Below are 13,175 nucleotides of genomic sequence, written 5' to 3' on the forward strand. Positions count from 1 at the left end.
AGATGGTCATTCTCCCTTCTGTAGGCAAACTCGTCCCCATCTGAGATGACTCTGATGAGAGTTGTGTCATCCGCAAACTTCAGGAGTTTTACAGACTGGTGGCTATAGGTGTAGCTGTTGGTGTACAGCAGTGGTGTCCAAAGTATTCCAGAAAGAGCCAAGAGGGTGTAGGTTTTCTTTGCAACCACCAACTCCACCAGATGATTTCATTGATGAACTTATCCCATCTGCTCAAAATGATATTAATCAGTGAAATCACCTGCTGGAGTCAGTGGCTTCAAAGAAAATCTGCACCCTCTTGGCCCTTTCTGGAATACCTTTGACACCACTGGTCTGCAGGGTGAAGAGTAGCAGGGAAAGAACACAGCCTTGGGGGGATCCAGTACTGATGGACCATGTGTTGGAGATGTCCCCCCCAGCTTCACATGCTGCCTTTTGTTGGACAGAAAGTCAGTGACCCATCTGCAGGTGGAGTCAGGCATGCCAAGCTGAGAGAGCTTCTGCAGTAGGGCCAGTGTAATCGTGTTGAAAGCAGAGCTGAAGTCCACAAACAGAATCCTGGCATAGATTTCTGGGGAGTCCAGATACTGGAGGATGAGGTGGAGGGCAATGTTGACGGCGTTGTCAACCGACTTGTTGGCTCTGTCAGCAAACTGCAGGGGATCCAGGTGGGGGTCAGAGATGGCCTTTAGGTGTGTGAGGACAAAGCGCTTGAAGGTCTTCATCACCACAGAGGTCAGGGCGATGGGTCTGTAGTCATTAAGTCTGGAAGTTCTTTGTTTTTGGGGGTGAGAATGATGGTGGAGGCTTTGAAGCATACTGGCACCTGGCATGTCTCCAGGGAGGTGTTGAAGATGTCTGTGAACACCCGAGACAGTTGGATTTTCTCTTTTTCTGAGTTAAAAACAGAACTAGGGTTTGTCATTGTTATACCTCACATGGTTCATGATGGAATGCAGCAGACTCCTCACAGAAGCTGATATATGAAGTCACAGCATCTGTGTACTCATCCAGACTGTTGGTAGCAGTCTTGAACACATCCCAGTCCATTTTTTCTAAATATGCTTGTAGATCCTCCACAGCCTCACTGCTCCACTGTTTAGATGTCCTCACTGCAAGTTTGCAGTGGTAGGTAGTGGTAGGTATAGGTAGGAATCCGGTGGACCATGGCATGGTCAAAGTGTCCCACAGTGGCTTGTGGGACGGCATGATAAGCGGGGGGGGGGCTTGTTCCACAATCTGGGTGCGGCCACAGAGAAACCCCGGTCTCCCCAATGGCAGTATCTGGACCTCAGAACCTCTAGCACACACTGGTTAGAAGATCTCAAAACTCTGGTTTGTTCCAGAAGTGTCAGCAGCTGGGCTAAGTAAGGTTTGGGCCAAACCATTCAGAGCTTGAGAACAAGTTCAAATCGCTCAAACACAGCAGGAGGAACTGGAACAACGGCTTGGTCAGCACTGACGCTGTTGCTGGCAAGTTTTCTTATTCTGTCAAATTTTTCAGTGAAGAAATGAAGAAAGTCCTCACAAGTACTGAGCGAGGCAACAGCCAGAACACTTGTGCGTGGGTTAACAACTAAATTAATAGTGTTAAAAAGAGTTCTGGTGCTCCGGATCACATTTGACAGATGCTGACATTTTCCCTCTCTCATCGCCTGTTGAAAGTCAGTGAGGTATCTCTCAGTATTTCCTGGAAAACCTGAAGTTTGTACTTCTTGCAGCATCTTTCAGCTTGTCAGCACTGCTGCCTGAGGACAAGGACAGTGTCAAACCAGGGATCAGATCTTTATTTGGCTCATTTTTGAGCCCGGAACCCCAGTATAAGTGGTGTGGAAGAAAGACAGAAAGCTCTCAGGCCTCGAAGGAGACTCCACACTATGAATGTCCATATTCTGAATGTCTGTGAAGGCAGCAGCAAATTCTCTAGCTGTTGAAGAGGTGAGAATGCGTCATCCGTGACACACATCACGAGGTTTATAGGACATCAGCGGTGCCTCAACTTTAAAGATAATGGAGAAGTGATCAGAGAAGGTGACTTCAGATACCATGATGGTGCGTACCATGATCAAGCGATTGAATTAAATCAAAAGAAGTGAAAGTTGTTTTAAAATCAGTGGCAAAGATATCAGAAGGGCAACAAACATGAATGTTAAAATCTCCACAAATTAAAAGGTTATCAAAAATAGGAGAAAATTCTGTTAAAAACTCTGAAAACTCTTGAATAAAATCCTTATTGTATTTCGGTGGGCAATACACAATCCCACATAAAATAGGGCTGGTAAGTTCAATCACAAATAACTGTAGCTCAAAGGACGCATAGTTATTTGTGGAAAGACGTCGGCATCTGAGGCTGTCCTTGAAGACAGAGGCAAGACCCCCCCTCCCGTACCTGTTTCTCGAGCAGAGCTGACAATAACAGCCAGCTGCAGCGCAGAGTTCGGAATCGATCCACAGAGCCACGTCTCTGTGAAGCACGAAAAAGCAGATGTGGTGAATTCTCTGCTTTTCCCCAGCAATAGCTGGAGTTCGTTCAGTATATTTTGCAGAGAGCACACAGTGGAGAGGAGTATTTCTTGTAGCGGTGTACGGTGGCTGTGATGGCGCAGCCAAACAAGCGCTCCGGCTCGTCTGCCCCTCCTGTGGTGTTTCAATGCGCTGGCCCACGCATTTGGCCAAAGGTGTCCTCACCTTGGCCCAGGTGAGGACACCTTTGGCCAAAATGCCCAATGAATCTACTGAAGGCTCAAGAGAAACGGGAAACAAATCTACTGACGTTATTCCCCTGATCTTCAAAGAGCTCAGTGCGGGTGAAAGAGATCCAGGAACCATTGGATAACACAGGAGTAGCACACAAAAATGAACAAAGAAATGCCAAAACACTGAGGCATCAGCGGCACCTTCTTGCCCATTTGCCTCATTAAACCACAAAATGTGCTCCACCTTGATATTGTGAACACATTTTCATGGCCACACTGCCTTATTAGCAGTGAGACTGAGATGGTGATTCTCAATCATTGAGATATGTAGCGTGGTTATTTATTGAGATATGTTTTTACTTCACAATAAATAATGTTAATACTCCGCTGAAAAGGAAAAAAAAAATCAGCAAAGTCCACTGCTCCTGTTGAAGCATCTTTAGATAAACTGGACTATTAAATCTCAACCATGTGCTTCATAAGTTTTATTTCATTATGTCTGATCTTGCATTTCATTTTGTTTTACTATCATACGTACAAACGTAGACACTTTGTCTTTCACTGATGATGATGACATTCTGCACTATTAGTCAGGTGCTGTTTACAATAGACACATTCACAGGAATACTTTCTTACTTTTGTTCAGGTTCTCATTTTTTCACAAATAATTTCAAACATTGTTTCCTTATATTGACATGTTTTATGTCCACCCCCCTTTCATTCAGCCATGATTGCATCTGTGGTTGGCACTATTCTGATCATCGCTAAAAATGTCATTGGATACATTTTCACCACAGAGAAGTGAGTACAAACATGAACACAATGGCCTTCAGTATTCAGTAAACAATTATATTGCCTGTGTGAAGTGCCTTGGGGCGACTCTGTTGTGATTTGGCACTATATAAATGAAAATAAATTGAAATTGAAAAAATTGAAAAATTATACAGCTTATAATCATAATAAAGTATCAAGGTTTGAGGAAGGAGAAACATGGGTTTCATACTTATTATTATTGCATCAATTTCAGCTCTGGGTCCAGTTTCATACAACAGTCTAATCTTGTTTAGTGGGCTAAACTCACTTAGTCGACTCATCTTTTGATGTTACTCATTGCACAAAGCGCAAAGTTGGTTAAAGTTTCGCATTAGCCGACTAAAGTTTTTAGCCTGGTCCAGAGGAGGCTAATCTTAACAACATATTTTAGTCAAAAAAACTTCAGTGTCTTATGTCAAAAAAGGCAGCTGTCATGTACCACCACTTTATGGAGGAGGAAGGAAGGAGAGACTTGCGGCAGGAGTGGGTGTTCCGCTGTCACCGACCGAACGGTACCCCCTAAAAATCGGTAGGCCCTGCCTTCACTGTGCATGCGTCATTTCTGTGCATCAGCCGTGGTTCACCTATTATCACCTCGTTTCTACTTAAAACTGCACTCCAGTCATCAGCTATCTCAACGACAGATACACAGGAAATTTTGTGGAGTAAAATTTACTCTGCTGGGATAGCATTTGATCCCAGTCCAAATAGAGTGACATATAATCTATCACAGAGCTAAATCAACTCAAAACAGTGTAAATTGCATTGACCTGACAGTGTCACAGATCGAACATCACAGCCCTGCCGTCACTGCGCATACATCATCAGCCACGGTTCACCGATAATCACCTTGTTTGTACTTAAAACTGCACTCCAGTCATCATCTATCTCAGCTACAGATATCTGAAGCTTTTGTGCAACAGTCCTGTCTGCATAAATTCACCATTATTCCATAACAACAGATGGAGGAAGCGATCAGAGCAGCACAGCTGCACAAGCTGTTCGCTGATGTGTTCACTGCGTGCCGGACATTTCAATGCATCTCCGTTTTAAGCCTCGTTTCTGCTTAAAACGGCCTTGTTTCTGCTTAAATCTGACTTTAGAATGATTCAAGAGGTTTTACCTTGTCATCTGTTACTTAATAATTCCATTAATCCATTTGATCGCTTTGGATGGAGAGACTCTGTGTCAGATGGGTGGCTGGGCTTTGGAATGACACAAGCGCATTGGAGGCAGGGCGGAGCAATGTTTAGGGAGGGGCCCGTTCAGTCTGTGACAACTGTACAGCTGATTCACTCTATGATAGTGTAATTTACTCTATTTAGACTGGGATGAAATGCTATCCCAGCAGAGTAAATTTTACTCAGCAAAATTTCCTCTGTATCCAAAGCTTTTGTACAACAATTATTTCCACATAAATTCAGCATTATTTCATAATACAAGACAGAGGAAGTGATCAGAGTGCAGCAGCCAGACGAGCTGCTGCTGCTGCATTCACTGTGCCTCCGTCATTTCAAAGCATCAGTAGCGACTCACCAATTATCGCCTCATTTCTGCTTAAAACTGACTTTAGAATGATTTTGTTGTGAAAGTGTAGGAACACGGACCCACAACAGGGGGGCGCAAATGAACGGACAATGGAGAAAGTCAAATAACAAAGCTTTACTGTTGTGAATACGCACAACAAACACAACAGATTACAATTGTGGTTATAACCAATTCCAATGGTGTCGTGTGGGCAGGCTCGACGATAGGAGACGTCTGTCCGAGTCGAACCGGAACCACCCGATTTCCTCCGCCACCGAACCCCGGGAATACTGGAGCCGCCAAGTCCCGAACTCCCAGGTGGCCACTGCCTCCGCTCGTCGGATCCGGTACTGCTGGCGAGGAACAGAAACAGTCAGATGTGGGTGCGGCTGCACCCAGCAACACGTAGGGTGGAAACACCACCTCCACCTCTAATCAACAACAACACTGTAGTGCAGGAATGCGAGTACTTATCCCAAAATACAGTCTCCTGCTGTTCTTCTCTCTTTCTGTGCAAAGGCAAAAGTATTCAATAGTCAGAAGACAATTCGTTGGGCTGGATACGTTACCTCCTTGGTAGAGCGATATCTCGGCAATGAGGTGGAGATGCCGTCCAGCTGATATACCCCTCTGCTGATGGATGTCAGCTGTCTCGGTTGATAGGTGACAGCTGTCACCTTGGCTGCTCCTGTGAGGCGGCAGCGCCCTCTGGTGCCTGGAGCCCGCACTCCAGGCAGGGCGCCCTCTGGTGGTGGTGGGCCAGCAGTACCTCCTCTTCAGCGGCCCACACAACAGATTTAAGAGGTTTTACTTTGTCACCTGATAATTAATATCACATTATTCCCTTTGATCGCTTTGGGTGTAGAAACTCAGTCTCAGACAACCTTCTATGTTCCCAAATGACCGTTCAGTCTGTGACACCGGGATCGTAATAATCCATTGGAGACGTTTACCAACGCCGAGGTCAGGAGCACTTATCCTCTGCTGCGGCAGACTCAACCATGTTTGTAGATGGACCAACCCGGAAGTAATCAAAACTGTCACACACTGCAGGCGTTTCTTGGCAGCGGCACTTGTGAGGCCGCTATGACACTGAAAATCGTCAAGTAACGTAAAACGGCTAATCTACAAGCTTAACTGTCGATGTGAAATGTATATTAGACAGATAATGTTGAGCGACCGATGGTCAAACCTCTGATTGAAGAGGAACAATGCAAGTTCCATCCTGGTCGTGGAACAGCCTACCTACCAGCTCTTCACTTTCACATGGATCCTGGAGGAGGCCTAGGAGTATGCTCAACCAGTGTACATTTGTTTTGTGGACTTGGAGAAGGTGTATGATCTGGTACCCCGGGAGATACTGTGGGAAGTGCTGTGGGAGTATGGAGTGAGGGGTCCCTTCTCAGGGCCATCCAATCTCTGCACTCACAAAGCAAGAGCTGTGTTTGGGTGCTAGGCCGTAAGCCGGACTTGGCGCTTACATAGGGAGGTTTTCCAGGCATGTCTATCTTGGAGGAGACCCCGGAGAAGACCCAGGACTAGGTGGAGAGATTATATCTCCACACTGGCCTGAGAACGCCTCGGGATCCCCCAGTTGGAGGTGGTCATTGTGGCCCGGGAAAGGGAAATCTGGGGTCCCCTGCTGGGACTTTTGCCCCACGACCCAATCCTGTATAAGTGGTTGAAGATGAGTGTTGAGCGACTAACCTTTGTCGACTAAGTAAGCTTAGTCTACAAAGATTCGAGTGCTTTATAAAAACGGGTCCTGGTCTGAAAGTAGGCAAAACTTTATCAATCTGGAGATTATACACAGTGGAGTAACTGGACAACACCTGGCCTTATTGCAGGATCGTTAAGTCGGGCCCCCCTCACCAGAACACGTGGTGATGTAATGTCAATAGTGAAGAGACATCAAAACAAATATAAATAATGTCATAAACATAAGCCAGGTGTGAGCAGTGATCTGACCACTTAAATTTGGAAATGTGAGGCATCAATAATATTTTTGATCTTGTCTGATCAAGAGAAATGTACAGATAAGACATTTGGTTGGCATGTAGAGTTGATAATAAGTCCTTTTTATACATTTAATGTTTTGATTATGTTATAATAAATCTGTATTTCAATGTAGTATTTATATTGGTTATTAGAATGTAACACAGAACATTTAAAATATGGTCACTCCTAAGAAGAAGAAGAAACCCCATTATTAATAAGGGGATGGATGGAGTTCCTCCCATCTGATACTATGTTTTGTTTTTTAGAGACATTATACAGAAGGTTGCTGAGGTCATGTTTCTGTTTGGATTTATACACGTTGCCGATGCTGCTGTGGTGAGAATAAGCATTAAAGATGATTTTATGGCAAGAATAAGCATAATTTTAAAGACATAATTTTGACAGCAACAAAAGGTGATTTGGTCTGTTTGATGTCCACAGGGGGTGGCTGCAGGTGTTCTCAGAGGAGCAGGAAAACAGGTGATTGGTGCTTTGTGTAACCTGGTAGGATACTATGCCATTGCCCTCCCCGTTGGTGTGTCGCTGCTGTTTACAACTGATATGGGCATTTTTGGTGAGAACAGTTGTTGTCTTCTCTCGTGCTTTTCAGCCAACATTTAAGAGACCAGCAGTGTTGTTTTTCTCTTCTCTGGAATAGGTCTATGGATTGGATTTGCCGTCTCTGTGGCTCTGCAGGCGATATTTTTAGTCTTATTTTTGTTCAAACTTAATTGGGAGAAAGCTGCTGAAGAGGTGCGTACACAAAATTTGAAGTCAATTCAATTTATTTATTTCATTTATATAGCACCAAATCACAAGTTGCCTCAAGGTGCTTTACACAAGTAAGGTCTAATCTTACCAACCCCTAGAGCAAGCACACAGGTGAAAGTGGTAAGGAAAAACTCCCTCTGATGATTTGAGGAAGAAATCTCAAGCAGACCAGACTCAAAGGGGTGACCCTCTGCTTGGGCCATGCTGCAACACAGTTGACAACATGAATATACAAGAAGTTTTGGGAGTCCATGCTGGTGCACAGGACAGGAGGCCAACAGAAGAAGACACCCACTCCCATCTCTGGATGGAGCCGCACCTCAAACAGAGAGAAAAAACAGAATCAGGTGGCAGAAAGACAACAAATACAACATAATTTGTCAGCATTAGGCAACAAGAAAAACAGAAGAAATACTAAGGTAATGGCCAGCCACTACTTCTAAGCTTCAGTAAAAGACCCAGATTTTAGATAAAGTTGAGGCCGTGACCCGCTCTGTTTACTAATAAAATGAAAAGGGTAAAAAGCATAGCAACATACTATGCCAGTATGCTAGCCATACGAAAGGGAAAATAAGTGCGTCTTAAGTCTGGACTTGGGGGTCTTTACAAAATCTGACTGTTTTACTGATGCAGGGAGATCATTCAACAGAACAGATGCACGATAAGAGAAAGCTCTGTGACCTACATATGTTTTATTCACCCTAGGGACACAAAGTAGACCTGCACCCTGAGAATGCAAAGCCTGGGCCGGTACATAGGGTTTAATTTGAATCAGCTAAGTAGAGAGGTGCCAGTCCGTGAATAATTTTAGATGCTCGTAGCAGAACCTTAAAATCTGATCTCACTGGGACAGGAAGCCAGTGAAGAGACGCCAAAATGGGTGTAATATGGTCGAACATTCTGCTTCATGTCAAAACTCTGGCAGCAGCATTTTGAACCAATTGGAGACCCCTAATGCTGGACTGCGGTAAACCAGAAAATAGAACATTAGAGTAGTCCAATCTAGAAGAGACAACATGAATCAGGGTCTCACCATCAGCCGTAGACAGGATGGGATGAATCTTCGCTATATTTCTCAGGTGGAAGAAAGCAGTTCTCTGGCTGTGCGCCTTTAGCTTTTAAAGATGCTGTGGGGAAACCTTTAATTAAAAAGAAAAATGGCAATTCTTCCATCCTTTCTAATTTTAGGCCTATATCTCAATTCTCCTTTTTATCTAAGGTGTTAGAGAGAGCGGTCTACATCCAGTTGCAATCATTTTCAGCCCAGCATGACATTTATGAAAAGATTCAGTCTGCCATTAAGGTCTTAAGGCAATGACCCAATGCAGCCAGTACTGGATTATTTGAATGAGGTCAAATCTTGGATGAGTGCTAACCTGTTAAGCCAGGCTTCACATAACCCAATCACATCTAAGTTGTGATCCATAATTAGATCATTAGTCAACAGTAATTTTGAAGACAGTGATCTTATGTTGGACTGTTTGGATTTAGAGTAGCATATATAAGATGTCTGGAAGTAAGTTTAGGTTTGAGACATTCCACATGGGTTGTAGGCAGTGGAATAGCTGGCGGGCCATTCTCAATTTCACCATCATCTAATGTAGTAATGGGTATTAAGTTTGCAAAGCATATCCCTCTATGATTTTTATGGACACATCTGCGGAAACAGGCCACAGTCTCAACTGGATGAATTCCCCTCCCTGCCACATAAACTGCACTATCACTATCGTGGATTTTCTGCACTAATTTCCCCCCTAAGATAATGGATTCCACACCAGATTTGTCATAAGCCTTTCAGGATCTCTAATCACCTGCTCCGTGGCCTGCTGTACAGTACTAATGTTACCCTCCCTGTAGAGCTCTATCTATGTTTGCAGACAACATGGCGGCACCTTTCCCAGTAGGGTGAAGGACGTCCGCCATCAGTAAGCCACAACGGCCCCAAAATGAAGGCCAATTATCAATAAAACTAAAGCCTTGCTGTCTACAAAATTGCACCAGCCACCTATTTAACGATGCCAGCCTGCTAAACACTTCATCATTACCCCGGGAGGGGTGGGGGTCAGAGACTATTAATTGATGCCAACACATCTTTCTGGCAAGGTCACAAGTCCTGTCTCTGTTCATTTTTGTGACCTCAGAGTGCTTCATTTTGACATCATTGGCACTGACGTGAATAACTATGTGGCTGTATCTACTGTCATGTTCCTTTGTCTGTCTACCCTTCTGCAGTGTCAGCACCCTAAGATGGAGGCAGTGTTGGGAGCTCTGGCTCAAGGAATACATTTTACATTAGCCGGCGTCTGTAACCTGACTTTGAGAGTGATAGAATCCCCTATCACTAAAGCCTGGCATTTTGGCCTGGAGATAGGAGTGGAACTCACCCATGGGGTCAAAGGGCTAACAACAGGCATGTCCAAGGGAGAAAACGCATTCACAGTTCACATTGGTGAGTGTGATCGGGTACCACATCTGGGCACCAAGCCCTACGTGACTTCCTATGCCTAACCGCAGTCCAAAAGACGTCATCCACAGCCGGCGTTTCTAGGCTAATGCTAATGGGCACGCTAGCCGGCCCAACACTAACCTCGTCTGGAGTGTCCGTAATATGTAAGTCCATTGAACTATGAAGCTGTTCTAGCTTACGGACACAGCTCTCTAGAAGAGCCACTCATCTGCCAGCATCGCGCAGGATTTATGTAAAGGCTAAAGTAGTGTACTTAGTGCACCACGAAAACCAAGAGCGTACCCAAGCTAGCGCGAGCTAACTGCTAACGAAAATACTAACCACTCCAAAGATTCACGCAGGAGTAAAATAATGAGCTACAGTTCACAGCAGTTACACAGAAAAACTATCAGAAGTATTAGACTGGTAGCAACAGTAATAAAAGAAATGATTACCAAAACAAAGGGTGCACCCGACCTAGCTTGCACAAGCTAACCATTAACGAAATGCTAACCACTTCTAAGATTCACAACAGGTGAAATTTAGTTAAATAAGATTCACAATGGATGTACTTAAAACTAAAAGGAGTGTTAAACTGTGACTGCTTGGTCTCCAAAGTAAAGGTCAAACAAGTTTGATGTCGATAACATGATAACTAAGCACGACAGATGGTGCAAACTATTCCTTCAACCAATAATGTACATCATGTTTTACCAAAGTTGGAGCAACTTTAAAGTTTTGGCCCCTGTACAAACTGGAACTGACCTTTGTCACCATTTTTGCTGTTTTTACCTCATAACTCCAAAACAGTTTAGAACAGAACCGTGACTGTGACCTTAAAAACCTTATATCATGATCGGCAAGAACTGATTAAATATTCAAAGTCATAAGTCAAAGGTCAAAGTCAGGAAAAATCTTGGAAAGTTGGAAAAATCCCTATGTTTTAACATTGAAGGAATTTTGAAAAATTCGCAACTGTCAAAAAAGATTGCATTTATTTTGTATTTGAGAGTGTTATGTAGGATGGTATCATTTACCAACAACGTTTGATCCGGATCTGATCCAGTGTCGCCGACAGAATGGTCCCCCCTTAAAATCGTTCCAACCTACCTTCACTGAGCATGTGTCATTTTGGAGCGTCAGCAGCAATTCACTGATTATCGCCTTATTTCTGCTTCAAACTGCACTCCAGTCATCATCTATCTCGGTGACAGTTATCTGAAGCTTTTGTACAACAATCATTTCCACATAAATTCAGCATTATTTCATAATAAAAGAGGGGGAGCGATCAGAGCGCCACAGCAGTATTACAGATTTTGTGGCCATTGAAAACCTCCTTTTAATGTATATTTTACATTATATAGTGAGGGTGCAGACTGACGCTGTCGCCTGTCAAAGTTTCATCCAGATCTGATCCAGATTGTGGATTTTGTGGACATTTGAATTTAATATTGAAAATCCCATTTGGTGTACATTTTGCATTATATCTCAATCAAAAGTGCCTCAATCACTGGTGTGGATTTACCTTCACCACCAAAAATTGGATGGAGTTTCCAATTTTATGCCTGTTTGTCTGTTTTCCAGTTAAAATACAATGACAAATTATGCATAGCAAAGATAACCAATGTTCTGTGAAAATGATCTGAAACCAAACAAGTTGACCTGACAACACCTCAAAAGAACTGTTTCAAGTACATGAACTAAATACATCCTCCTGACATTTGATCACATCTAATTTAGCTTATGAAAATCCACTTCTAACAGGACTTTGACCTTGAAAATTTTTTCCAAGGTAAACATTTGTGAAATTGGAAACTAGTGTTGGCAGATGTTTGCTCTCTATGAGTGCGGTGCTTTAGTTTTTTCGTCAACTCTTCAATTTGAGATTTTGTACATTGTGATTATAGTGTATTTTGTTTATAATAGTACTAATAACAGACACATGATTTTTTTGGGGGGTATACAAGTCACAGGAGCTCTCTAAGTAGCAAAAAAAGTGACTTATACTCTTATATTAAAATATGGTTATGAAGAAAGCTGTGGTGCCATAATTGAGTGTCAGTCATTGTGGACTTCTGCCCCTGTCCACTGCCCATCGAACACCACACTGGACCCTTTGTTCTCTCCTTCTGGGACCTGAGCCCACACGGACACCATGGTGGTTCTTTGTTCTGAATCTGACCAAACCCCTTGACTGTAGGACCACCCTACGGGTAGCACCACCCATTAACCACGTAACCAAATACTAAAAGAAATGCCATGTGGCTAAAATGATTTGTCAGCTTTTAGCCACAGTAGCCGAGAATGTTTTTTGTGGTCATTCACAGTTCATATATGAATTATAGGCCAAGTGCAGTTATTGGGGAAATGACCAAGTCACATGTCTTTGATGAAACCTTTAGTATGTGAATTTGGCTGCTATTGCCATTGGTATAATTTTCAACTACATTAAGAAGCATCGAGGTATCGTCGTGTGAGCACAGAAAAGTCTCTCAGTGTCTTCAATTGCACTTTCAGTTTGAAATGTACCATCAAAATATTTCTTTAATTTCTCTGATCAGGCTCTTGTGACAGCAGGAATCCAAATCACAGAAGGGAACGAGGTCAACCAGATGGACAGTTCAGGTAAGGAGGAGTCATCTTCACTTTGTATTTTTTTTTTCACCTGCTGTCTTCTGTAATAGACTCCACTTAAACCTACAGATAAGTTCACACTGCCACCCACTTGTGCGAATGATGAGGAGGTCGCCACATACCATGAGGCACAAGATCCAGTCCCAAATAAATCCACAACCGTCATAGTGGGAGAGGTTCTGTCCAAGAGACAGCTAATCATACGTCGTTCCTTGACATTCCTGCTGATGGTCTTCATCCTCATCGCTGGAATCCTCATTAATGACTTCCTCATAAAAGAGTTCAAATAA

General features: G+C 43.4%; 1 protein-coding gene across 1 annotated transcript in view; it reads left to right on the forward strand.

The window, feature by feature from the left end:
• LOC117526656 (multidrug and toxin extrusion protein 1-like) overlaps positions 1 to 13,175 on the forward strand; it is a 71,503-nt gene extending 58,328 nt beyond the window's left edge. Inside the window, exons 11-16 of the mRNA XM_034188710.1 lie at positions 3,422 to 3,497; positions 7,301 to 7,370; positions 7,476 to 7,608; positions 7,693 to 7,787; positions 12,813 to 12,876; positions 12,955 to 13,175. Coding sequence (XP_034044601.1) covers positions 3,422 to 3,497; positions 7,301 to 7,370; positions 7,476 to 7,608; positions 7,693 to 7,787; positions 12,813 to 12,876; positions 12,955 to 13,175 — 659 coding nt within the window. The remainder of the gene's footprint in view (positions 1 to 3,421; positions 3,498 to 7,300; positions 7,371 to 7,475; positions 7,609 to 7,692; positions 7,788 to 12,812; positions 12,877 to 12,954) is intronic.

The sequence above is a fragment of the Thalassophryne amazonica genome, chromosome 15 (assembly GCF_902500255.1).
Source record: "Thalassophryne amazonica chromosome 15, fThaAma1.1, whole genome shotgun sequence".
Classification (NCBI taxonomy): Eukaryota; Metazoa; Chordata; class Actinopteri; order Batrachoidiformes; family Batrachoididae; genus Thalassophryne; species Thalassophryne amazonica.